Source organism: Arvicola amphibius, chromosome 4, assembly GCF_903992535.2.
Source record: "Arvicola amphibius chromosome 4, mArvAmp1.2, whole genome shotgun sequence".
NCBI lineage: Eukaryota > Metazoa > Chordata > Mammalia > Rodentia > Cricetidae > Arvicola > Arvicola amphibius.
In genome coordinates, this window is record NC_052050.1 from 89,277,067 (window position 1) to 89,304,930 (window position 27,864).

At 48.3% G+C, this 27,864-nt stretch overlaps 1 protein-coding gene and 1 non-coding gene across 2 annotated transcripts; both read right to left on the reverse strand.

Annotated features, from left to right (window-relative positions):
• Nucleotides 1-8: 8 nt before the first annotated feature.
• Nucleotides 9-9,420, reverse strand: Pgap6 (post-glycosylphosphatidylinositol attachment to proteins 6). The gene is made up of 13 exons (XM_038327865.1): nucleotides 9,275-9,420; nucleotides 6,411-6,585; nucleotides 6,124-6,331; nucleotides 5,789-5,916; nucleotides 5,315-5,583; nucleotides 4,901-5,220; nucleotides 4,418-4,508; nucleotides 4,214-4,337; nucleotides 3,835-3,971; nucleotides 2,837-3,015; nucleotides 2,616-2,762; nucleotides 1,607-1,723; nucleotides 9-1,307 (listed from the first exon to the last, which is right to left on the reverse strand). Exons 1-13 carry the CDS (start codon nucleotides 9,381-9,383, stop codon nucleotides 1,011-1,013), a joined length of 2,301 nt encoding a protein of 766 aa, XP_038183793.1. The 5' UTR covers nucleotides 9,384-9,420; the 3' UTR covers nucleotides 9-1,010.
• A 12,243-nt stretch (nucleotides 9,421-21,663) lies between these two features.
• LOC119813848 lies at nucleotides 21,664-21,794 on the reverse strand. The gene has a single exon (XR_005285293.1). It is a non-coding gene; the product is annotated as a small nucleolar RNA SNORA33 (small nucleolar RNA).
• Nucleotides 21,795-27,864: the final 6,070 nt, after the last annotated feature.

Below are 27,864 nucleotides of genomic sequence, written 5' to 3' on the forward strand. Positions count from 1 at the left end.
AACACTCGTTTGGTTTGAAAAATCATTATAGAATATTAAATTAATCAATTACATAAAAATATGCCTTCATAGAACAGTTTAACATTTTACCCAGCTACCCCCAACAGTATATACATGTTTCCCCTTTCGGGGGCTGAAGTGTGCTTTGGTGGCCAAATAAAGGGTGTCAGTAGCTGGGGGAGCAGCCCAGAAAGTCCATATCCCGACAAAACCAGGACAAAAGGTCCAAGGCCACAAGGCAGTTGGCCCTCACAGTGGAACAGGACCACTGCACCAATCAGTTTAGAGCCCCCAGGAGGCACCAGAAAGATTGGGCCAGGGCTCCAGAACCCTCTCCTGAAACCTCAGCTGATTCAGTAGGGGGTCAGCATCCTAGGGACAACACAAATTAACGCTCACTAGACTAGGACCTAGGTAGGACCTTTAGGATGAGGAGGGCACATAAGTAGGGTAGTGTGTGCCTTCTGGGGCCACTCCTCATACAGCTGAGTACCCCGCCAGTCCAGGTTCTTCTCAGGATCTGTGGCTCCAACAGAGAACGAGGGACAGTGCATGCCCCCCCACCCCGGGCCTTATCAGCTCCTGGACTCATCCACAGCAATGGCAGCAACAGGGCATCCCCATGCCAAGGCAGGATGGTACATGCTGTTAGGGACAGTGGTCTCTATGGACTCAGGCTTCCTTGCCTTGTATGTCTCACATTACAGCTTCACAAGCAAATGGGACAATAGGGATCCCTTATCTCTATCTTCAACCTTAACATAGTGATTCGCCCACAAATGGTACCTGCGGTCTCCAGGTAGAAGCAGCTGGGACCTACAGAGGACAGTGGCAGCAGCCACAGAGATTTAGGGATGGAGGAGTCCTCTCCTCTGGGAAAAGAAGCCAAGGGTCGCAGGACAATTTTATTCAGGTGGAAACCTGGTCTGGCTAGATAGGCACCTCTCTTGTCCCTGCCCTAGCTGAAGAGGTCATCAGAGTATCAGGTGTCCTTGAGCCAGCCATGTCTATCACGTCACCGTGTACAGCTCATCCCGGTCATTCCTGCAGATCTGATAGTGACAAGGGAACTTGTGCAAGCAAGCCCACGACTCGGCCTGCTCCTCTGGCGGTGGCAGGAGGAAAGCCGCACTACCAGCCAATAGCATGTGCCAAATGCTGTGCGTGTAGTAGTAATTTTCACTGGTCATCATGGAGGTGTAGATGGCGATACCTACAGAGGCCATGGAGATGCCGGGCAGGAGGTAGAAGACCCAGCGCTGCCACGAGGTGGGGTAGCACTGACGCCGGTGCCCACAGCGGTACATCTGGAGTGAATAGCCACAAGAATGTGAGTGCCGGCCAAGTGCAACTGCAGTTCCCAGGAGTTACAGAGCCTATCTAGGTCTAGGCAGCAGAACTGCATACAGACGCATGGCTAGCGGTCCTCAGGTCAAGACCTCAGGCGCACAGCCATACTGGGGCTCTATGAGTGGCTGCTACTAGCTCTGAGCAGGTGTGGAGTTTTGGAGCCCTTCTAGCAAAACTGGGATCATAACGAAAATTAAGGGCTTGGTTCTCTTCTTGCTAAGTCTAAACAGGAGAACCTATGGGCCCTGTTCCTTACCCACATGGAGGCCATGATCACAAAGGCAAAGAGGCAGGGTCCCATCAAGTTCCAGATGCCCCTGCGATCCATCTGCAAGGACATGGCGATGACCAGTGTGCCCAGGACAAACAGGACCTGGGAGAGACACAGGGACGGTTTGTGGGGTCATGGGGAGCCTTTAGCTAAACTCATCTATGATGGCATAAGACAAAAGTACTGGTGATCAGGTTTGCTTGGTACCCATTATCAGTTTCTCGCCATTCTGGCACATCCACCAGCTCCTCTTGGAGTTATTGGCAGGTTTTGACTATTTTGAACTATTCCTGCTCAGCCACCTGAGAGGGAAGTGTCCTTCCTCTAGCGCCTTAACTGTCCAAAAGTGAACACAGAACCTTCTGAGGACTAGGTGGTGATGTATACCCCTAATGGGCAGTCTTGACCATACTTGCATGATGCTGTATATCAAGCCTTCCAGGGTCTCCCATCAGGATGACCTTAAATGCTCCCTTGAAGAGGACCCATACCTAAGTCTCCATCAACACATCTGCCCACAGCCAGTGGGCAGTTCATATGCTTAGCGCTCAGTCCACAGGACTCTTCAGAATATTCCTTGCCTACTTTTTCATATGATCATGGAGCTTCTAAGCATGCCTCTGGCGAGTACCCAGCCTGCAGACAGTGGCCATAGTTCACAAGTACTAGAGTCATCTCCACTGTCCACCTGCTGCATAAAGTCCCCAGAGTGCCCTAGAACAAGGAACCCAGGAGCATGGTTGAGGCTTTTTGGGGAGGCATGGCCCGGCTCCTCTTTGAGATTAGGGTCCTGAAACGCCATCTTCCTTCCTGGAGTCCTCAGATGAGCACACCTTTCCTCCACAGCTTCCCATGACTTCCCCCAAGAAGAGCGGCTAGTTATCATTTGAGATGGCTCCCAGCCCTTTCTGCTTCATCCCTTTGTCACTCCACATACTGTGTGCGAAGGCCTTTACTTCCCTGGAGCCCCGGCTTGGCATCAGAGGGCACTCACCTGTTTCAGGATTGTCTTCAGACGGGCCATGCAAAGAATTGTCACCCAGGTGGACGCCCCTGAGCCCAGAAAGTCGCAGTACTGAAGTGTGTCATAGCTGAGGATGCACAACACTGCCTCCCCCGGCTGGTCACAGGCGTGGTAGAACTGTGAGGTACAGCAGTGAGCAGTAGCCCTGACCGCCCCACCCAATTTCCCGAAGGGATTAGGGCCAACCCTACCGTGGAGAAGAACATGGTGTAAAAGTAGACAGAAGCCTCAACCAGGAAGGACCGGTGCAGGGACACAGCTATGGGGGCCAGGAACATGAGGTTGCTGAGCGTGAGCAGGAGCGTGGCTGCCCTCTGCTGGGCCACAGTCTGGGCTGTGCTGTTGTCGGTGCAGCTCCACCCGCGCCAACCTAGGGGGCCACACAATACCTACATGTGTGCTGGAAGCAGATAGGCGGCTTACGAACTTTCAGGCCTCATCCTCACCCAGATGGAGGAGGTATAGACACAAGCCTAATGGAATCCACAGGCGTGGTAGGAGGAAATTGGTACCAACAGGGACTGGCAGAGACAGTGGGCAAGCATGGGCAAGTGGGGACAGCTGTGGGCAAGCTGGGTCGAATGTGGAAGATGCATGCAGACATGGGACAAGCGTGTGCACTCACAGCAGGTCTGGGCAAGTGTGAAGAAGTAAGGAGAAGCATAGTTTGCACAGGCAGTCATGGGCAGTGGGGAAGAACTATGGACAGGTGTGTGTAGATACTGGCAAGTGTGAACACGTATGCCCAGCTGTGAGCGGGCATAAGCTTGGAGAAGGATATATGGACAAGTATGAGTAGGTAGGGGCAGGTATGAATAGATATGAGTTGGCAGGGACAGATATGGAGATATTTGGACGTGTAGGGACGAATGTGGCGAGCAGGGACAGATGGGAGCAAGTGTGAATATGCAGACACTGCCATGAAAAGTGTGGACCAGCATGTAGTCACAAGAAAAGTGTGAGCAGCTGGACATAGGCATGGACAAGCACGGGCAAGGGCAACAGTTGTAGGGGCTGGATGGATGTGTGCAGTCAGGGCAGGCAGGACGCAAGCAATGCCAAGGTCAGGAGGCAACACCTCCCCTGCAAATGCCTCAGTGCCCATATGCCTGGAGTGGGGTGGGGGTGGGGAGACCACGGGGAGCACGGGAAGGAGGGGGAGGGAGATTTCTCTGCACATCATCCTCACCTGCTTTGCAGCTGCAGCCTGCATACAGATAGCCGTATCTACGGAGCAAGAGGCACTGGCCATAAGGCCCACAGTCATTCAAACAGGGCACCAGATACAAGATGGTCTCCACACGAGCTACGGCCTGTTCACATTCCCTGCAAAGGAAGGGCCTGAGAGGGCTGGCTGCAGTGCTCTGCTGGTTCTTCCACCACCAGGACTCCCAAGCTCAGCACTAAGCCCTCCAGGCTTCAACAGCTGAGACACTCATTCCCCCCTCCCCCGCTAGCGCTGTTAGGGGGTGGGGGCAGGTAGAAAAGGAAAACCCCTCCTAAGACACAGATGCTTCCCTTCACTGCTACCAGCCCACATCACAGTGCCCAGACCCAGATTCACATACTCAGAACTCTCAGGGCACACAAGCTGCAAGGAGAGGTACCAGTTGTCTGTCTCCGGGTAGGGAATGATGAGGTTGACCGTGGGAGATGAGGCACTCAGAAACATGGAATGGCCCTGGAAGAAGGCTGCACAGGGTGGGAGGGCCTGTCAGAGGTGGCTAGAGGGGACAGTCAGTCTCTCCACCAAGAGTGCCTGCCAAGAATACCTGTGGTACAGTTGAGTGAAGTGTTGAAGCTGAGAAAGGGTGAGGCAGCGTTCAAACAAGCTGCTACCAAGGTACCATTTGTGATCTCTGTCTGGAAGGGGAAATAGTGCAGGTTAGCCACTGTCACCCCTAAAAAGGTATCTCGCCTGCTCACCTTGCATGTTAGCTCAGTCATGATGAATATTTATTACGTGGCGGGGGACGGACGGACCTCCGGCTAGCCCAAGGTTCACCATGGCCTGAATTCCCTTCAGTTGTCTCTGGTTCTAGCAATTCCCTTGCCAATTTGCACAGATAAAATTATGATAACTTCTGATAGGAACACTACTCCACTGGATCCCTTTCTGGCCCATGCTGTTGGTATCATGCTAGGGCCTGAAAGGCCACCCCACCCCAGTCTCAATGCTGAAGTTACTCTGTACCCTGAGATAAGCCCAGGTCACAAGCAACTATAGACTGCTTCAGTAGGCTTCCAGAGGATACCTGGTTAGCCCTCAGACTGATGATGAGAGAGCCCCCGCTGTCCATGCCTGTGTCAAGACGGAGCTGCATTACAGAAGGTATGTTTGCATACACCATCACGAAGGCCCCATTCAGGGGTTGGAAGTGTACAGACACCACGTCCGTGTCTTCTCTCATGACTGGATAGTTCAGGAGACAGAAGGGGCCACTGCTTATGCCACCACTCCTGCCCAGTTCCCAGTGGGCAGGGCTTTGGGACAGTCGGCCCACAGAGGTGTCATGGCTCTGGTTTGGGTTGTTTTGCATAAGACGATGGAAGGTCACACTCCATGGCCTGCACACTGTCAAGAGGACAAGGGGCTCAGCCAGAGGAAAGTCTGGAGTTTTGGGGGAGGTAAGCAGAGCCAGTCCACCCCTCTCTCCCATGTAGCCCACCTGTAAAGGCAGCTTCAACATTGAAGACCACTGACACATGAGGTCCTGCCAGGCTCTCAACTGTCACTTGTAGCCACCGGCCCCAGGGTGGTGTGGACAGCAGCAAATGGCAGGATGGAGTGAGACCAGTGCAACTCAGCACCTTTTGGAAGTTTCTAGGCAGGGTGGATGCACCCACTGTGAGACGCACTGGGCAGCCGGGGCTCACACTGGACACACAGCCCTGCAGGTCCAACCGAAGCTCCTGGGTGTATTCAGGGACAAAGATCCTGTGGCAAGGTGGTGACTCAGACTCACTAGCTCATACTGTGAACTTACTTCCTCTAATCTGCTTAGGGAAGGTATCTGGCTCTCTTCCCAACATGTCTCTAGGTACAGCCTTCTCGCCTGCAGGATGAGACAGTGGCACTACCCCCGCTCTAGACCCAAAGGTTGGGGCTATGGGACAGACTTGACCTCCCCATCTCCACTCACTTGAGGTAGCTGGCGTGGGAGAGCAGCGTCTTTGGGAGGGGGACATCAGGCTCTAGGATGGAGACTTCAACCACCCTCATGGCCAGCATATCAGGCTGGAAGAAGTAGGCACAGGTAGGAACAGAGCCCTGGGAGAGAACAAGGCAGGGAGTGATGGGGTCAGAGAATGCAGGATGTAGGCCAAAGGAGAAGAGCTTTGAGGGGAAACAGAGTTGAACCCAGAGTTGCTTTAGCTAAGAGAACAGTAAGGTCTGCCTCAAGAGGTGGACAAGAGGTTGGTAGTCCTCCATGCTTCAGGGGATTTGGCCTTCATCCCAGGAAGTCAGCCCCCTCACCTTCACCTCGATCTTCTGGGAAGAGGGAGGGAGGTGAGCCACCACAAACCAGTCCCCAGGGGCTGGGTGAGAGATGTTGACAGAGGTGTTGCCCAGTAGCATGGTGCTCAGCAATGCCCTGATGTGGAAGGAGGCCTGGCTCAAGGTGTTATCAGGGAAGCTAGTGCCCAGCGGGTTGATGACAGGAGGGGCGCCATAGCGGAAATGCCTGGAAGAGATCAGGTCAAGAGTCAGGGACAGGATTTTAGCCAGGCATGGGTGCTAGGGACAGAACACTGGGTACCTACACCGTGATCTCTACGTCAGTGCATGAGGGACCGCTCTGGGACACGTGCAGCAGCCAGCGAAGCAGCACTGTGTCTGGGGGCACGCGGAAGTGGAAGAGCCGGGTGCTGCCATACCAGCTGTAGAATGACAGCTTCTGTGGGGCCTGAGAGAAGTGTTCAGATACCAGCCCAGCCTCTATAAGGAAAAGGTAACAGTCAGGTAGGTGGAGCAGATAGGAAGAATGAGGCCACATGGATATCAGGTCTTAGACCACCTCTGGACTGTCACTCATCCGTCAATCTTAGCCAAGGAAGAAAACACCTTCTGGCACCTAGATGTTGTCTGCAATCATCTCAAGTTTCTCCTAACAATGAGCAGTTATTCCTCTGCCTCCTCCCCCTAGATGGCCACTGCCTATTCACAGGGGACTTTGCCTTCTCACACGGCAGCATCCTGCCAACAGTGAAGTCAGTAGCCCCTAGCACCCACCACCTTCAGATGGACCCACCCAGGGCCAGTAAGCTCTTTCTTTCTGTTGGTTAGTTAGCTCCACCCCCTGCATTACATCCTGAGGCATCCTGGCCAAGAGATGGAGACTGAAACACAACAGGGGGTAGTCAGGAAGGTGATTCCCCCACCGCCCCCCACACACACTGATATCTGCCTTGATCACTGGACCATCGCAAAGGCTCCTCCCTCCCACCTCACCTCCTCTGAACCTCTCCTAACCACGTGGGCAGGTAGGAAGGCTTGGTCCAGAAGGTAGTTGCCTCTCCAATCGGTTATGACTTAGGACACAGCCAGATCCCTACTCAGAAAGACCATGAAGAGGGACTTCTGTCCAGAAGCCTGGACAGCCATAAGAACCAAGGGACAGCCAGGCAGAGGTGGTACACGCCTTTAGTCCCAGTACTTGGGAGGCAGAGACAGGTGGATCCCTGTGAGTTTGAGGACAGCCAGGATTGTCACAGAGGAACCCTGTCTCTTAAGAAACAGACAACAAGGGGCAGAAGGCTTCTCCGTTCCAAATGGCTGACACCACCAACTGCCCTCAGGGCACATATCCATGCTTGGAGTGACAAAGACAAAGCAGACAACCAGGTAGATAAAGCTCCCAGACTAGGGCACCACATGGCCTCAGGCCCTGTAAGAACCCTTACAGGCTCCTACCCCTTTCCTAGTGCCAGCTCAGGCTTTGTGCCTGTATGATCTTGGGTGTCCCTTACCTCTCTAGACCCCTGAATTCCTATGGATAGGCTAAGGTAGACTGCCTGTCCCTTTGAGGTTAATGAGTAATAAAGTGCTTTAAGAGAAACATAGTACTGTTGGCATCCTTCCCACTCAGAAAGCCTCCCTTTGCCCCACTGTGAAAGTGGTGCCTGCCTGGCTCCCCCAGGAGAGGGGAGAGGGGAGTCAGGTGAGCAGCTGGCTTTCTTGCCAGCCATGTGACTCCTCCCAACAGAGGCACCTGGAGAAAAGATAGGAGCCTTCTGGAAGGAAGCTAAGGGAGCTGCCAAAGAGCCTGGCATGGGGGCAGGGCAGAGTGAGGCTTCCTCAGTAAATTCCCAGCTCTCAGGGACCCATTCATCAGGTTGAGGTCTGAGTACCAGGAGCTGCTAAGCGCCCTAAGGTGGTGACATGCAATGGAGCAGAAAAAAACTGAGAGGCAGAATATTGCTTTCCTAGCTGAGGCAGGACAGAGTCCTCACCCCTAGGACTGTGACCTCTGAGGAAACCAGGTGAGAGGCCATCCTACAATGTGCTGGCCTGCTAAGGGAAAAGTCTTTGGGCCCCACAAAGCCTTTGTGAGGAAGGTCACTTGGAATAGAGCTGACATTTGTGATGTTTGAATACTTAGATGAGACCTACTCAAGGTTGCCTTAAGACCAGGTACCAAATTCTCATGTCTAAACAACCCCTCCAGGCTGCCTTGATGAAATACCCAGTTATTTTGTTGAATGTATTGGACCTGGACAATTGGCATGATAGGGTGAGCCCCAAGCAACAGTTGGAAGGATGGGGAGGGCCAGCTGAACAAACTCCCGTCTGCTCCAGGCACCTCTCCGAGGAGCAGTACTTCAGAGAAGCCTGGGGATCAGGGCGGGTGGAATCAGAAAGTGGGAAAAGAGCGACAGGAACTGTCTCAGGAACATCAGGTAGCACACAGGACTGGGGAGTTCCAGGCAATACTGGACAGGTACCCATCTTGCCCATTTCCAAATGTCTAGAGTCTCACTGTCCACCAGTCCTGCCTCAAGCACAGCCCAGAGGGGCTAGCAAGCCATAGTCCAAGATGTACCGGCTTAGAGAGCAGAAATGCAAAGAGCAGCTGGAAAACTCCCCTAGAAGAAGGACCCTTTTGTTACATCCATTCTGGTGAGCCAGCATCTCTAGGGCCAGCCGGCAATACAGTATAATCGGTGAGAAGCAAAGTCAGTAATCAAGAGTGACCTTCCTGGGACTGGAATAGGAACAAAATGCTTGCTGGACCCCTAGTACAGAGTCTGGCCAACTTTCTCCAGCTCTTCCCTTCTATCAGAACAAATGATGACCCTTGTGCCACCATGGTTCGGCTATTCTTCATTGATAAGTTCCTCTACCTCCCAGCTCTTAGGTGCCACAAGGGAGAGGGACCGGGAGGGTACACTGCAAGTGAGCGAACTCGGCGGGCCCGGGGACAGAAAAGCGAGCATGGGGATTTCTTAGCCCCGGACGCCCCACAGGGGGCGCAACCCAGAGTGAGAACAGAGCAACATCGCCGCACCAGGTGAGCGCACAGTTGCCTCCCGTGAGTCACAATCCGCCCCGCGACCTCCCCTCCCCCGCAACCCCCCTTGCCCCCGGCCCGCGCCTCGGATGGCGCAGTAGGCCCGTGCGGGCTCACCGCTCTTCTTGCTGTCGCCGGCGGCGGCAGGCAGGGGCCGAGTGAGGAGCAGCAGCAACAGCAGCGGCGCTGCCGCCCGCGCCGCGCCCCCGGCCCCAACCCGGCCCATGACTCCGCGCTCGGCCCGCGCTACCCCGCCCGCGTCCCGCGCCGCTTGCCCCTGCCTGGGCAGCACCCGCCGCCTCTGCGGCCAGCGCCGCTGCCTCTGCCCCGAGCTCCCATGGCTCGGCCAGACCTGCAGCCAGCGCCCCGGGCACTTCCGCCTCCGAGGCCCCGCCCCGCCCCGCAGGGAACCGGCGGGCTGTCTAGGTCCCTGAGGGTGCGGGACCGCGTCACCTTGGCCAGAGGGGAGTTGGGCAGCAGGGGCCCAGGAAGGTCGCCTTTGGAGAGGGGGGGGGGGGACACGGATTAAAGGGCGATCACGTAGCTTGAGGGGACAAGGGATGGAAAGCACAGTATGGAGGGTCCTGTAGAACTCTTTGGGGTACAAGAGGGTAGGTGTCACGTGGTAGACACAGGATGAGGTGGGACACAAGGCAAAGGTCGCGCGGGGCAAAGGGGACACAAAGGTCACGCTGGACACAAGATGAGATACGGAGGAGAGGGCTACCTACATGGGACCCGGGTGGAGTCAGGGCAGAGGGGTCTTGCGGGACATGAGAGAGCATGGGACTGGAGTCTCAAGGTATTGGAGGTGGGGAAAATTGTTGTAGGGGAGGCGCCATAGGATTCATGGATTAAGTATTCATGTCGAAGGCTTGGGACACTCAGAAGAGTTACATGGGACTCATTTGGGGGCCGGAGACAGAATTATTCAAGACATGGGAACGGAACAGAGGGGCCACGCAAAAAAAAAAAAAAGGGTAGCATAGGTGTGAACTGGAACCCGTAGGATGTTAAATCCGGAGGGCAGTAGTACAGAGCCCAGCAATAAGTAAACCAGAATTAGCATCCCAGGAAGGTGCACGCTGACCTTGACTTGAACTGAACCTCCAGCTGCCCAAAGTCCCCTACCCCCAATCCACTGTAGCCACACTCTGCGGGAAAGGTATAAATGACTAAATGGAAGAGGGAGGTGTTCTTTTTGCACCCCTGAGAATTGGATAACTGAGTTTCTTGTCAGTATTGGATGCACTCCCCTGGGTACCAAAGGGATACATTCCAAACATATTACAGATATGGTTGCAAACTGAAAGCCCTACAGGAGAACTTGGGGAAGCAATCATAAGGAAGAGAAGGCTTTTTCAGTAGGCATCCGATGAAGCAAGTAAAACTGCTTTAAAGAATATTTGTAAGCCAGGTGGTGGTGGCACACGCCTGTAGGAGGCAGAGACAGGTAGATCTCTGAGTTTACAGAGTGAGTTCCAGGAAAGTCAGGGCTACCCGGTCTTGGGGTAAAAAATATAATTATATATTATATTGAGATATTTTATGAATATAAATAGATATATTTATAAAATTTATAGTATATATATATATATAAATTAAATTATGCAGCCCAGGTTGCAGCCAATTCTTCCAAGGGCAATCGTGAAAACTGAGTGTGGTGTCTCTCTACTGAACTCCCGGTACTGACCAGGCTGAAAGAAGAAAATTGCCATGAGTTCAAAGCCAGCCTGGGCTACGGATGCTAGTAAAGTGCTCCCTATGTCAGCATCACCAGCCTTCTCATAGAAAATGATAAAGACCAAGGTGCTACAGAATTCCTAAAACATTATGCAAATTAAAAGAACAGCACCTCCTCCTGTGTTAAACAGTGAAGCCATTTTTTTTTTTTTTTTGGTTTTTTTCGAGACAGGGTTTCCTTGTAGTTTCTAGAGCCTATCCTGGAACTAGCTCTTGTAGACCAGGCTGGCCTCGAACTCAGAGATCCGCCTGCCTCTGCCTCCCGAGTGCTGGGATTAAAGGCGTGCGCCACCACCGCCCGGCCAGTGAAGCCATTTTTGTCCTTTTGCCAAACAAATCAAAGATCAAAACGCCTGATCTTTAAGGGAAGATGGGGGCCCAGATTAGGGATGTCCTCAGGGAGCATCTGGACTCTAAAAATAGCCAAAGCCAGCAGCCAGACTCTTTTTCCTACCGTTTGCCCTGCCTGTTTTTACTGCCATGTGCCCACTCTGATTCCGGTAGATGCACCTATAATTGGTCATTAGGGTTTGGGCGTAGAATCGTGAAGTACCCACATTGAGTAGGACTGATGGTTGCATGAGAAATGGCCAGGTGTGGTGGACCACACCTTCATCCCAGCGGTAGGAAGACAGAGACTGGCCGATCTCTGAGTTCAAGGCCAGTGTGGTTTACAGAGAGTTCCAGGAAAGCCAGGGCTACATAGAGAAACCCTGTCCCAGGTAAAAATATAATTGTATGTTGATATATTTTATAGATATAAATTTATATATTTATGAAATTTATATATGTTCAAATTATGCAGCGCAGGTGGCTGTCAATTCTTCAAAGGGCAATCATAAAGTGCTCCCTATGTCAGCATCACCAGCCTTCTCACAGAAAATGATAAAGACCAAGGTGCTACAGAATTCCTAAAGTATGATGCAATAACAAGAATGGACCTCCTTTTGTGTTAAATAATGAAGCCATCTTTATCCTTTTGCCAAACAAAGCCAAGATCAAAACGCCTGGTCTTTCAAGGAAGATGGGGCCCAGATTAGGGATGTCTCCAGGGAGCATCTAGACTCTAAAAATAGCCAAAGCCAGCAGCCAGACTCTATTTCCTACCGTTTGTCCTTCCTGTTTCCACTGCCATGTGCCCACTCTTATTCCGGCAGATGCACCTATAATTGGTCATGAAATGGGTGGAACTGGTGGTGTGCTGTGGACCACACCTTTATCCCAGCAGCAGGAACTGCAGAGGCTGGCCAGTCTCTGAGTTCAAGGCCAGTCTGGTTTACCGAGGGTGTTCCAGGATAGCCAGGAATACACAGAGAAAGTCTGTCTCAAAAACTCCCCACCTCCCACAAAAAAAAGTAAAATACTGTGTGATGTTTGGGAATAACCTACCATATACAGAAACTTTAGCTTAGAAAAAGAATGGGTAGGACTCTCCTGGCACAGGCCTTTAATCCCAGCACTGGGGGGCAGAGACAGGCAGATCTCTGTGAGTTCAAGGTCAGCCTGGTCTACAAAGCAAGTTCCAGGACAGCCAGAGCTGTTACATAGAGAAACCCTATCTTGAAAAATCAAAAAATTAATTAATTAAAAATATTAAAAAGATAAAACCTTGAAAGAAAACAGAAAAAGAATGAGCATGGGTAGAAGAGTGTTTGGAAAACTGTTTTTGTAAAAATTGGATGGGGGGCTAGGTCAGTGGTAGCTCATGCCTTAAAACCAGCAGGAGGCAGAGGCAGGGCCAGCCTGGTCTACAGGGTGAGTTCTAGGACAGACAAGGCTACATAGAAAACTGGGTAGGAAATTCACAGCTTGAGTCAGAAAGATAGCTCACAGGTTAAGAGCCTTTGCTGCACCCACATCAGGTGGCTCCTTCCGGACACCCCCCAGGCCACTCCCATATAAATAAAATATTTAAAAATGTTTCACGCCTACTTATCAAAGATATCCTGGAAAATCTGTGAAAGAAGTTGGCATTTGGCCACCCTGCTGGGCACTTAGGGAAAGGAAACAGGTGACAGGGAACAGAAGACTGGACCATACCAGCTTTAACTTTTGAATGTTTACTTAGTTTGGTTGGGGGAACTAAGGGTGCGGGCAACCAGGCATTGAAGGCCAAAGAAGGGCAGGTGAAGGGTGTTGGTCACAGAGGAAAGAAACACCCTTTGTTGCTCTGGATTCCAGGCTGAGTCCTTCTAACCCCAGCTGCAGGGAATTCCCAGGCAGTTCTCAACTTAAAGAGACAGAGGTCATTTGGGACTTTTGCTGAATTGTGTTTTCAGCATGCTGCTCAGTGCCGGCTGAAGTTACCCACAATCCTCATGGGCAGCAGATAAATCAGTACCATAGCTTGTTCTATTGACTGTCCCAGTCTAGGTTTAGAGCCACCTCATCTCTGTCTGTCTACTCCAAAGCCCTCCCTTAGTGTGTCCCTGTGGAGGAGGGTTACTCTGCCTTACAGGTGGGAAACAGACTGCAGAACTCCCTCTGGTGCCCACGTTATAGAGTTGTAGAAGGACATTCAGCCCCGCACTGGAGTTTAAGGGCCTCTGCTGAGTAATAGCTGAGCAATGGCAGGAACTCTACCAGGAAATGTAGCTCTATTGCACTTGCGGTTAGCGAACCGTAAATGCAAAAATGTACTTTGTCATGTTGGCCTCTCAATCAACACACACTGCACAGTTTTCTGCAGGACTGTGAACTACCTTGCAACCAGAATTTTAAGGCAAAAGCCCTGTTTCAACAGCTTAAAAAGATGAGAAATCGAGCAGGAGAAATGGCTCGGGAGTTAAAAGCACTTCATGCTCTTGCAATGGGCCTGGTTTCAGTTTCTAGCACCCAAATGTCAGCCCACAACCATCTGTCACTCCAGATTCATCACTGCCTTCTGGCCCCTTTGGGCACTGCATACACCTGGGACATACAGTCACCCAGAGGTGGATCTTTGTGAGTTTGAGGCCAACCTGGTCTACAAGAGCTAGTTCCTAGTTCCAGGACAGACACCAAAGCTGCAGAGAAACCCTGTCTCAAAATACCAAAAAAAAAAAAAAAAAAAAAGGAAAAAAAAGAAGATGAAGGCCAGTTATGGGTGTGTGTCATATCCCTTTAATCCTCTCACTTAGGAGCCAAAGACAAGCAGTTCTCTGTAAATTCAAGGTTATCCTGGTCTACAAAGCAAGTTCCAGACTAGCCAGGGCTACAGAAGGAGACCTTGTATCAAAAATAATAATAATAAAATAATAATAATAATAATAATAATAATATAATGGTGGTAAACAGAAGCTATTTAAGCAGAACAGGTAAAGGGGCCTAGTGACCCCAGGGTCGTTTCTGGGGTCTGATATTAACTTCAGGGATAAATAGAAGAATTTAAACTGGGACCAAGAAATATAGATAATGAAGCTATTTTGGTCCAAGAGCAGGTCTACCGTCATTGCCTCAGCTTCAGTCCAGAAGTGTGTTCTGATAAGTTGTTCATCGGGGCAAGAGAGACAGCCAGCCCTGGTGTTTAAGTGCGTGTACCGCTCTTGCAAAGGACACAATTTCAGGTCCCAGCACCTGTATTGGGTGGGTCACAATTGCCTGTAACTCCAGCCAACCCTTTCTTCTGGCACTTGTGAACCACATATAATTAAAAATTAAGATGGTTTTTAAAGGTGTTAATCACTGTCTGCTCTGTTAATCGTCACCTTCGCTTAAAAGAACCTAACTGGTTCCAACAAAATCATCTGCACAGGATGCAGTTTCTTCTTCACAGATAACGCTCCCTGTCTCAGGACTCCGCTTCCAGGTTCATCCTCAGCAGGTGGCCCTTAACGCCTTACTGGAATTCCCCCTCAAGACACACTACCGGGAAGAGGATCCAGAAGTGGATGTCTGGCTGCTGGCAAAGCCTAGCTGTTTCTGAATCTAAGATGACTGCAGGTTTAGGACAATGATTCTTTTGACCTTTGTTTGGCCTTCAAGGGGAAAGAAATGGGGTGATAGTGGCTCCTCAGGGATGTGAATAGTGAATAGATCCCGTCTGTGTAATCAAACCAGAGTCCAATCCAAGGTCAATGAAACAAAATGAATGCTAAAAGTACCAGATTCTCAAAAAAAAAAAAAATGGCGCACGCCTTTAATCCCAGCACTCAGGAGGCAGAGGCAGGTGGATCTCTGTGAGTTTGAAGCCAGCCTGGTCTACAAGAGTTAGTTCCAGGACAGGCACCAAAGCTACAGAGAAACCTTGTCTCAAAAAAAAAAGTACCAGATTCTCACTTTTTTTTTTAAAGTTACTTTGTGGTCCAAGGGAGGAATCAATGCTTTTTAGCAAAAAACAGTTTTTAAACAGCTTTTGAGTGCCTCTTACAACGTCAGCCCTTGAAAATTAATGTACTGACATTTAGATGTAGCAGAAAACTCCAGGAGCTGAGGAGGTAGAAAACTCAGAACTATCTGCTGTTGCAGAGACTCGAGATGCAATGGAGATGGATTCCAAATTTTTTTTCCTTTTTTAAAGACAATTTCCCAAATTGTTTTCAAAACCGTTATGTATGGGGCTTGAAGGTTAGTGCCTTAGTGGTTAAGAGCACTGTCTGCTCTTCCAGAGGCCTTGATCTCAGCATACACATGGCTGCTCATAACCTCCAACTCCAGTCCTAGGGGATCTGACTCCCTTCTGGCCTCATCCAGCACGGTACACACATGGTGTACAAACCTGCATGCAGGTAAAACACACACACACATAAAATAAATCAACATATAAACCAAGACAAAACTCTATGTGACCAACCCAAGCTGGCCTGAAATTTTTGTTCTCACATCAATTTCCTGACTGCTGAGGTTACAGTATTTGGATCCCTCTGCTTTGGCTGATGGGGTGTGGTACAACTTGGGCCTGATCATATCACATGGACTCACCTCACTGAGATTACGCCAAAATCAGCTATGTCAAGATATCGAAGAAAGAGCTAGATGCTGAGTGGTGGCAGCAGATGCGAATACATATAATCCTAGCACTAGAGGCAGATGCATCTCTGAGTTCAAAGCTAGCCTTGGCCATGATACCCAGGCACCCAGGACTACACAGAAAAACCCTGTCTTACCAAAAAAAAAAAAAAGAAAGAAAAGAAGCCTGTTACACTTATCATAGTGGGAACCCTAAGAAATATCAAATATGAGTTTTTTTTCTACCAAATACTATAAAACTTGTGCTTAGACCAGGAGGGTGTAATGGTCTGCCCTGTCCCTTTAAGAGACAAGCCCCGCCCATCCCCCCACCTCTCTCTCTCTCTCTCTCTCTCTCTCTCTCTCTCTCTCTCTCTCTCTCTCTCTCTCTCTCCTTCCCCCTTACTCCCTCTCTCCTTCACTAGGCATGGCATGCCTATCCTTCTGTCTCTCACCCCGCCAGGGCTGCCTTTGTGGTCCACTGTGGTCTCATGGCCCGCTGCCCACTGCCGCCACTTGGGGACCTGCAGCGTTTCTGCTGCTGCACCCCTGGGGAACCTGCAGCATTTTATTTTAAGTCATAACAGAGGGGTCTCGTAGAGATCTGCCTGCCTCTGCCTCCTGAGTGCTGGGATTAATGGTGTGTGCCACCACTACCCAGCTTCTCCTAGGACTTCTGATTCTAGTCTTCAATTTACCTCGGTGTCTGTCTTTACTTCCTCAACTGCAGTACCGGGTGTCAGCACTTTGAGGCCATGAAATCACCAAATGGTGGTCCACATGGAACCTACTATAACCATGCCCCTGGGCCATGCCATCCTCCAACCTCTAAGAGAATGTCTCTCTCAGGGCCCCTAATCCCAGCACGTACAGCCTGAAAACTACAGATCACTGCCCTTTTCCCTTCAGACAGAAATCTAAACTTACCCCAAAAGAGGAGAATGTGAGGAGTTAGGGCAGCAGTCAGAGGAGCACAGAGCATCCTCACATAACAGTTGGAACTCAGTTATCTGTCCATGATGCCTCCATCCAGGTGGTGGAAATGAAGGGATAGGAGAGGAGAGAGGCAAAGCAGGAATGAGAATGAAGTAGGGAGACCCAGAAGAGGGGAGGACCCAGGGCTTTATAGGGAGTGCAGCCCCAGGACCCCATGCTTCAGAGACCCCACCCCTCTGAAGAGTGCTTACTGCTTGCTTCAGTCACTAACTTTTGCTTTCTCTGAGTCCCTGCTTCTTCTGTTCTGGGATGTCCAAATGTTTGTTCACCTCTGGGAGAGAGCCCGAACCCCTAGACAGCTGAACCCCTAGATAGATGACCCTAGGGAAAGAGCCCAGACCCCTAGACAGATGACAGCTCAAACCCTGAACCCTGGGCTCATACCTACATTACATGGTTATAGGTGTGCACCCACACTCGGCATGTTCTGAATGTCTGAGAAACTCTTCGCTCTATCTGCGGATCTTTTGGACAAAGAATTGCTACATTGGTAGGATCTGGTTGCTGAAAAACATGAATCTGTCCTACTTTCAGGCTGACTGGGAACCCATAGACCCCCTCTCTACCGCGGTATCTGCTTTCCCAGACAATGTGCTCTTCAGTCTGACTCCCCATGCCTCGGGTACAGATTTCAAAGTTCAACAACAAAAGATTCCGATCCAGAGCTAAGAAGTAGTTCAGTCATAATGTTCTCCGCTTGTATGCGCAAAACCCTCGGTATCAAAAGAAAAGAAAGGAGGGAGGAGAGGGAAGGAGTGGGGAGGGAGAAGGGAGAAGGGGGGGCAGAGGGAGAAGGGAGGAGGGGAGAGAAGGGAGGAGGGATAAAAGGGCCTCTCTAGTTTTACTTGAACCAAATAACAAGAGGAAGAAGCATTGTAGAATTTTGATTTTAGGGATGACTCCAAGCTCCTGAACCTGCTCTGTGGAGGGAAAGGAAAGGAAGACAGTTCTCTCGCGACTGCCCCTGTAAGGGAACCAGGGGATGTTCATGGCCACCAGCTGTATTCTAGGTGACCTGGAAGCAAGAAGGGAGGGCAGATATTCTCTCTATAGCCCTCTCCCTCCACAGTACCCCAACATGTTAGCATGAATTGGGATTATCCCAGGGCTGCTGATATGTTTAGGTTTCATAAACAGAAACAGTTTCTTCAGTGTCACAGGGATCTTCCTGAAATAAGTACCAAAGAAGAGTGGATGTCATTGGTGGATGAAAGTCAGGACAGCTCCAGAAAGGCCTCGGTCCCATGTTCAGTTTCCACTCTCATTTTATACTCTAACACCACAAGGTGGGGCGAGCTAGCAAGAAACATTTCACAGAAGCATGCGTGGCACTCAACAGCTTGTTAAGAGCAACAGCCCTAGCCGGGCGATGGTGGCACACGCCTTTAATCCCAGCACTCGGGAGGCAGAGGCAGGCAGATCTTTGTGAGTTCGAGACCATCCTGTCCTACAGAGCTAGTTCCAGGACAGGCTCCAAAGCCACAGAGAAACCCTGTCTCGAAAAACCAAAAAAAAAAAAAAAAAAAAAAAAGCAACAGCCCATAGCTTCAGCTGCTTCAGCTGTGTCTCCAGGTCATCCTGTGCCAGGGAGCAAATGAAGTTAGCAAACAGGCAGTACAAGCAGGGCTTTAAGTAAATCACTAAATCAATCAATAACCAGTACCTAATAATTGATCTTTTTAGCCTTATCCTATTTCACCAGCATAAGATCTCTGAATCTTGGTGGCCATTCTGGCTCATGCCTATAGCTATAGTGCTCAGGAGGCTGAGGCAGGAGAACTGCTGAGAGTTCAAGACCAGCCTGGGCTGTAACTGTGAGACTATTTCCGCTTTACTAAAACAAACGTATTCATCCAAACCCAAATACTGTCTATTATTTCATAAAAAAGATCATTTTCTGAGAAAAAAAATATGAAGTATATATAATGTGTCATATTGATGAAAAAGAATTTAAAAATTCTTCATTATGGGTCGGAGAGATAGCTCAATAGCTGAGAGCACATGCTGCTGTTGCAAAGGACCAGTGTTCAATCCCCAGAACCCGTGTTTGGCAGCTCATCACTGTGATTCCAATTCCATAAAGCTCAGACTCCTCTGGTCTCTCATGGCATGCACATACCCATACACAGATACAGACATACATGCACTAAATGACAAAACTGACTTAAATCATTTCATCGTTCATATATGCACTGTGGGTGGGGTGAATGTGCCTTAGAGTGCACGTGGCAATCAGAGGACAACTCTGTAGGCTTGGTTCTCTCCTTCCACGCTCATGCAGGGTCAGAGGATCAAACTCAGGTTGTCAGGCTTGCAAGGCAAGTGCCTTTCCCCCCTAAGCCATCTCATTGGCCCCAGACTATTTTGTTTTTAGAAATTGCTTCCTGGGGCTGGAGAGATGGCTCAGCGGTTAAGAGCATGGCCTGCTCTTCCAAAGGTCCTGAGTTCAATTCCCAGCAACCACATGGTGGCTCATAACTATCTGTAATGAGATCTGGTGCCCTCTTCTGGGCTGCAGACATACATGCAGACAGAATATTGTATACATAATAAATAAATAAATATTTAAAAAAACAGAAATTGCTTCCTCCCCTCAATTCCTGAATGTGTTAGATGTGCTTGTGTGTGAGGATAGGCACCTGTGTGCCAGCTTGGAGGACAGAGAAGAGTGTAGGTGTTCTCCATACCTCTCCGATTTATTCTTCTGTGAAGTGGGGTGTGTGTGTGTGTGTGTGTGTGTGTGTGTGTGTCGGGGGGTGTCTCTCACTGGTCTTGCTGCTCTGTTTCTCCCCTGGCAGCCAGCAAGCTTCAGAGATCATTGGGATTGCAGGCACACATTAGACAATAGCTGGCCTGGTATGTGGATGGTAGGATATGAACTCAGGTCCTCCTGCTTGCACAGCAAATACTTAACCACTGAGCTAGCTTTTCAGACCCTTTCCTGCCCTCCTTCTAAGCACAGAGAATTCCACTACAGAGGATGCCCTACTCTGCTATAGCACTTTATTTTTTAGGTTTTTTTCGAGACAGGGTTTCTTTGTAGCTTTGGAGCCCACTCTGGAACTAGCTCTTGTAGACCAGGCTGACCCCGAACTCACAGAGATCCCCTTGCCTCTGCCTCCCGAGTGCTGGGATTAAAGGCGTGCGCCACCACTGTCTGGCTTTTTTGAAAATTCTTCTTTTAGCTTTTCTTTTCTTTTTCTTTTTTTTCTTTTTCTTTTCTTCCTTTTTTTGTTTGTTTTTTTTTTTTTTTTTTTCAAGACAAGGTTTCTCTGTGGCTTTGGAGCCTGTCCTGGAAGACCAGGCTGGCCTTGAACTCACAGAGATCCGTCTGCCTCTGCCTTCAGAGTGCTGGGATTAAAGGCATGTGCCACCACAGCCTGGCTCTTTTTCTTTTTCTTTTTCTTTCTTTCTTTTTTTTTTTTTTTTTTTTGTCATACATGGTTGGTAACAGATTTTAATCCCAGCACCTGGGAGGATGAGGCAGGCAGATCTGAGTCTCTGTGAGTTCCAGGAGAGCCGGAATTATACAGTGAGACCCTGTCTGAAAAACAAAACGAATCAAAAAGGCAAGGGATAAGGTCTTTCCAGCTTTATTTTTATACAGTGCTCTGCCTGCATGTACGCCTGCCCACCAGAAGAGGGCACCAGATCTCATAGATGGCTGTGAGCCACCATGTGGTTGCTAGAAATTGAACTCAGAACCTCTGGAGGAGCAGCCAGTGCTCTTAACCTCTGAGCCATTTCTCCAGCCCAGACTACATCTTTAAAGAAAATATTTCATTGGAGAGTCTAGCTTACAGTTAATAGGTTCAGTTCATTATCATCATGGTGGGGAGCATGGTGACTGTTATGATTGTTCATCACTTTGGGAGACAAGCCGCGCCCACTCCCTCCCCCATCCACTGAGGCAGGCTGATCTTCAGTTTCTGGCCTGAGCTCGCTCTCTTTTTCGTCTTCCTCTTGGAGAGGCAGTTTCGCTTCTGCTTCTCTCTCCCCACTTCTCTGACCCCCCTTCTCTCTCTCTGTCCTCTTCTCCTTCCCCCCTTCTAAGTAATAAATATTCAATTATATTCTGTATGATGTGTCTGTCCATGTGCCTCCTACCCGCGGCCGCTCAGCTAGCTGGGACCAGCCGGCCTGCCATGTGTCTCTCTGCCTGGGACCAGCTACCGCTCGGGGATGGGCAGCAGTCTCTGCCTGGGACTGGCTGCTCCCAGGGCCTGCTGCCTGCCATCACATGGCCCACTAACACCATTTGGGTACCTACAGCATTTCTGATGCCTACTGCCGCCGGGGATCTTGCAGCATTTAAAAAAAATCATAACAGCGACATTCAGGCAGACTTGGTACTGGAGAGGTAGCTAGGAGTCCTACATCTTGCAGGCAACAGGAAGGTGATTGAAAGTTGCACTGAAGCCTGGCAGTGGTGGTGCACAACTTTAATCCCAGCACTCAGAGGCAGAGGCAGATGGATCTCTGTGAGTTCGAGGCCAGCCTGGTCTACAAAGCTAGTTACAGAGAAACCCTGTCTCGCAAAACAAAACAAAACAACAAAACAAAACAAAATGCCACGCTGAACAAGGCTTGACCTCAAAGTTTGACCCCCAGTGACACACTTCTCCAAATCTATACCCACTCCGACAAAGCCACACCTCCTGCTAGTTCCACTCCCTATGTGATTATGGAGGTCAGTTACATTCAAACTGCTGCAGTTTGTATCATCACACTTACCTGTTGCACATTTTTTTCTTTAAAAAAATTAGATGCAAATTACTTATTCAATATTAAGTTCTTTTAACTATAACTAATTCAGTCTTAAGTGCTTCCCAGCTTTATAATACTGTAGGCATTTTCAGGGACCTTAAAGACTTCAGCTGTCCTTGAGGCTTGTAACACGGCATCACTAGTGACTGAGTTTTCTAAATTTCTGCAGAAACACATTGAGATAAGCAGATTAATTGGCTGCCTCTCTTCTTTTCTTTCTTTTTTTGTGTTTTATTTAATATGTATGGATATTTTGCCTACGTGTATATCTAGTGCCTGGTGATAGTGGAGGCAAGAAGAGGGCATTGGATTCCCTGGAACTGGAGATACAGACAGTTGTTAGCCATCATGCAGGTGCTGGGAGCCAAACCCAGGGCCTCTGAATGAGCAGCCAGTGCTCCTAACCCCTGAGCTGTCTCACCAGACTCCTACTGGGGCTCTTAAAAGCACCCATTTCTGGGTTGGAGTTGGTTCCATGGTTAAGAGCAGTTATTTGAAGAGCAGTTATTTGTTCTTTTTTCTCCTTTTTTTTTTTTTGAGACAGGATTTCTCTGTAGCTTTGGAGCAGGCAGATCTCTGTGAGTTCAAGGCCAGCCTGGTCTACAAGAGCTAGTTCCAGGACAGGCACCAAAGCTACAGAGAAACCTTGTCTTGAAAAAAAAAAAAACAAAAAAACCCCCAAAAAACCAAAAAATAAAAAAACCTTATATTTCTTAATTATACACTACATTTTTAAATGAACTACATAAACACAGTACCTTATTAAGATCAGAAATACATGAACATTTAACAAAATTGACCTTAAATTTGTATCAATAAATCCAGATCTATACCAATGCAAATTATTCATATATATATATATATATATCATATCCCCCTTTAATTGTAAACAAACATTTATAGACAATATTTGGGAACATGGACATAGTTCTGTCCATACTACTTCCTGCTGTTTGGGGGAGTTGTTAATCAGGTCTTTCATGGTGTATCCTGTGTGCTAGGTTCATCTCAGTCAGCAGTTCAGTGAAGTGATTTTTTGAGGGTGTTCATGGCAACGTTTCAGGAAGGCGTGGCCTATCAAACCACACCAGTCTGAAAGCAATCCACAGGTTCTCATCCTTTGTGGAAATAAAAGAAGAATCTCTTTTCCAAAGCAACTTATCCTTAGACACAAATTCTGAAGTCAAGATACCTTTATAATATACATGCTGGTTTAGCATAGCAGCCCATACAATAAAATGTCTCTTCATACTTAGATCCTTCACAGTCAAAATAAAAATCAAAGAAAACACAATAATATACACAATCCAGACTCCGTGAATTTTCCATCTTTACACGACTTATTTTTCTTTACTCCTTTTAATCTATGACTATCTGTACTGTCTCTTTAGAGATTTTATCCTTTTTTTTTTAAAGCAGTAACTTTATTTTGACTCTCTATATTCCTTTTCTTCTCTCTTCCAAGCCTACATACTTTTATCCAACACTATGACTCATTTACAGGTCTTTTTATCTGAATTTGTCTTTATTTCATATCTGTAATTATTTTCTGACCAGAAGTGCTTCTTAAAATGATAAGCGCTTCTTAAAACTTAAGCTGCATCATTATTAGGAGAAATATGGCAGTGCCTGCTTGCTAAAGTCTAAAACTTAAGTGGTGCCATTAGTATGATATACAGTACTGCATGCTTGCTCAGCACATTCCAGCATGGTGGAGCTGCTCATTGCTGCTCTGAGAGACATGCACAGTGATACATCTCTAGGCACACAGCCGGTCTATGCCGCCGTTAAGCAAGCTGCAGCAGTCAAATGCTCTGTAGCCGGACCTCCTGCCCCAAAGTGTCAGAGCTTGCACGGGCAGTGGCCCAGAAAGCCAGCATTTTAAAACTGCCACTTTTTTCCTGCTACAGCTGAATCAGAAAAATCTCTCTTAAAGAGAGCTGTGGCACACTGCCAGCAAACAGCAAGAAGCTGTGTTAAACTCTGTATTTTTGTGTCTAGAATTCCTTTTCAAACTCTCTCAGGTTTTAAGTGGATTTAGCTGGCCACGTGGGCACCGATATGTAGAAGAGCCCGCTTGTTTGTTTCCTGCCATCCAGCTAGCTTAGCCCTGAAATAACCACACAGAAACTGTATTAATTAAATCACTGCTTGGTCCATTAGCTCTAGCTTCTTATTGGCTAACTCTTACATCTTTTTTTAAAAAAAATTATGTATACAATATTCTGTCTGTGTGTATGCCTGCGGGCCAGAAGAGGGCGCCAGACCTCATTACAGATGGTTGGGAGCCACCATGTGGTTGCTGGGAATTGAACTCAGGACCTTTGGAAGAGCAGGCAGTGCTCTTAACCACTGAGCCATCTCTCCGGCCCTAACTCTTACATCTTAATTTAACTCATTTCTATTAATCTGTGTATCACCACGAGGTTGTGGCCTATGAGCAATGTTTCAGCATGTCTATCTCTGGCGGCAGATCCATGGTAGCTCTCTAACTCCGTCCTTTCTCCCAGCATTCATTTCTGTCTTCCCCACCTACCTAAGTTCTGTCCAAGGCAGTTTCTTTATTTATTAATGGAATCACAGCACACAGAGGAGACTCCCACATCAATAGGACAGCCAAACTTGGGAAGTGAAGAAAACCATTGAATACAAAAAATTGGCTGGGCTGTTGTGGTGCACACCTTTAATCCCAGCACTCAGGAGGCAGAGGCAAACCATCTCATAATGCAGGCGCACTACAGGCATAGTGCCGTAGTACACATAGTACTGGTGGACGCTACAGTGTCTCTTCACAGTACTAGAAACCCTAAATAAGACAACCCATTTTGGGTATACAGGTATTGCTTACTTACCAAAATAACAGAAAGTTCCAGTTTAAAAGCGCTTATGATCTGAGTGCAGCTAAATCCAACAGTTTTTTTTCTCTGTAAAGTGATTCCTGCCTCCATGCGTGTGGGTCATTATTCTGGTTCTGATTTTGCTCCAGCACAGGACCAGCCAGTATCCCCAGGAAGCTAGTCCCATAGGGGAAGGATTTCAGTGTGGAACTGTAGGTTGCCTAGCTCTTTTCTCCCATAATCCTTTCTTAGACTCCTCTCGTCTAAGAGGTTGATAACCTTGAGTGTGATGTACATACCTGCAATCCCAGCACTTGGAAGACTAAGGCAGGAGGATTGCTCTAAACCGAGTCAAACTCTAACCAACCTTAAAGACTGGTGTATTAAACAAGGTTGAACACTCTCTCTCAAAGGGTCTCACTGTGTAGCCCTGGCTGGGCCTAACTCTGTAGACCACGATGACTGTGAACTCACAGAGATCCACATTCCTCTCCAGAGTGTTGAGTTGAAAATCATATGACATCATTCTTAGGCTTCTATTTATTATGATTGTTGGTGTGTGCTTATGTGCGCATGACGTGGACATGACTGTGTACAGCACAGTACACCTGTGGAGGCCCTTGGACAACCTTGGAGTCAGTTCCCAGCTTGCAGCTTTATGTGGATTCTGAGGACTGAACTCAGGCTGTTAGGTTTGCATCTTCTGGCAGCAAAGGCCTTTACTCAGCTGGCTTCTCACCAGCCCCTTTCTCCATTCTCTATTCACTTTTGGATAATCACTGCTCTCGTGTGCACGTCTTTGCTCATCTAGCAAATCTAAATCCCCATCACCATGTCTTGACACATTTATTTGCAATTTTTAAAAATATTTATTTATTTATTATGTATACAATATTCTGTCTGTCTGTATGCCTGCAGGCCAGAAGAGGGCACCAGACCCCATTACAGATGGTTGTGAGCCACCATGTGGTTGCTGGGAATTGAACTCAGGACCTTTGGAAGAGCAGGCAATGCTCTTAACCTCTGAGCCATCTCTCCAGCCCCCTGCAATTTATTTTATTTATTTACTTATTGTTTTTTTTTCCAGATAGGGTTTTCAATGTATAACAGTCCTGGCTGTTCTGGAACTCGCTCTGTAGACCAGGCTGGCGTTGAACACAGAGATCTGCCTGCCTCTGCCTCCTGAATGCTGGGATTAAAGATATGTGCCATCACTGTCCAGCTTGTTTTATTTATAAGTATAAATATGATTAAAATGTTGATAATGTTAGACCCCAACTCTGGGCTGCTAACTCCTCAGGAGGGTCACCCCAAGAAACCACTCACAGTCTGGTTGATGCAAAAGCAAGAGTAAGTTTATTCTTGTTTGCGCAAACAGGCTCCTCAGCTGTGCCAGGGAGAGAAGCCCTGACTAGCTATTACAGGCTACTTTTAAAGGCAAAAGCCACATACTCAGGGAGGGGGGTAGAGTGGGTTGTTTGTCAAACGCAGGAATTGGCTCATTTTAAGGGCATTTACTATGATTGGTTATATCAAAGGCGGGACGGGCAGTTGCTGGGTCAGGCAAAGGACAGAGAAGCCCTGCAGGCTGTTGGAAAACACCTGACGTTCTAGTCAACAGGCAGGGTGGGGTCATGACTAGTTCACAAAACATGTTTTCTTCGATAATAAAAAGTAATTTTGCAAAATCACTAGGATTTTATTGTTGTTTAGTATATAATTTGTTTGTTTGTTTGTTTGTTTTTTGAGACAGAGTTTCTCTGTAGCTTTGGAGCCTTTCCTGGAACTTGCGCTGTAGACCAGGCTGGCCTCAAACTCACAGAAATCCGCCTGCCTCTACTTCCTGAGTGCTGGGATTAAAGGTGTGTGCCACCACCGCCCAGCTCATTATATGACTTTTTTTTAAAGATTTGCTTATTTATATATTCAATGTTCTGCCTGCACCTCTGAAGAGGGCACCAGATCTCATTACAGATAGTTGTGAGCCACCATGTGGTTGCTGGGAATTGAACGCAGGACCTCTGGAAGAGCAGTCAGTGCTCTTAACCTCTGAGTCATCTCTCTAATCCCCAATATGTTTTTTTTACTCTCTCCTCTCTCCCCCTCCATTCTAAGGTTAAAATTCAGGGTCTTATGCACCACTGAGCCACACCCCAAGTCCTTATGCTCCTTATTCACTCCTATGTTGTGTAGGTATATGAGGGTTCTCTGGAGGAACATAACTGGCGAGATGCATGACGGGGGCAACAAGACGGCTCAGCAAGTGAAGGAACTGCTGCTAACCTCCAGGACCCACATGGTGGAAGAAGCAGTTCCTACAAGTTGTCCCATAACCTTCAGCTGTGCATAGTGTCCTCGAATTCTCCCGCCTTTACACACCACACACACACACACAAACACACACACGCACAAAAAGTAAATAACTAAAAAATGTAACAGGATGTGTGTGAGAGAGAAGGGGGTTACAAGAGTGGCTTATATGTGATGGGACTAGGGAATCCAATAGGGGTCATCTAGGGAATCCAATAGGGGTCATGTAGGGAATCCAACAGGGGTCATCTAGGAAATCCAACAGGGGTCATCTAGGGAATCCAACAGGGGTCATCTAGGGAATCCAATAGGGGTCATCTAGGGAATCCAATAGGGGTCATCTAGGGACTCCAGTAGGGGTCATCTAGGGAATCCAATAGGGGTCATCTAGGGACTCCAATAGGGGTCATCTAGGGACTCCAATAGGGGTCATCTAGGGAATCCAATAGGGGTCATCTAGGAAATCCAACAGGGGTCATCTAGGGAATCCAATAGGGGTCATCTAGGGAATCCAATAGGGGTCATCTGCAGACCAGAAGTGGTAAGAACGTTCAGTCCATGAAGCTAATGATACAGCAGTGCTGGCAGTCTGACAGATTTCTTAGAGTCCCTACAATTTTTTTTCCAAGACAGTGTTTCACTGTTTAGGTCTAGCTGTCCTGGAACTTGCTTTGTAGACCAGACTGGCTTCGAACTCACAGAGATCCTCCTGCCTCTGCTTCCTGGGTGATGGGATTAAAGATGTGTGCCACCACTGCCCGGTTTTTTAAATTATTTTTTTAAAGATTTGTTTATTATTTTATGTGCATTAGTGTTTTGCCTGCGTGTATGTCTGTGTGAGGGTGTTGGATATTCTAGAACTGGAGTTGCAGACAGTGTAAGCTGCCATGTAGGTACTGAGAATTGAACCCAGGTCCACTGGAAGAGCAACCATTGCTCTTAACTGCTGAGCCATCTCTTCAGTCCCCTTTATTTTTTATGTATTTGTATGTGTTTGTACCTGTGTGAATTTGTGTACATCACATATGTGCAGGGGTCCTCAGAGACCAGAGGATATCAAGTTATAGAGGGTGTAAGGAACCTTATAGGGGTACTGAAATCTGATCCAATGTGCACTGCAGGAAATGC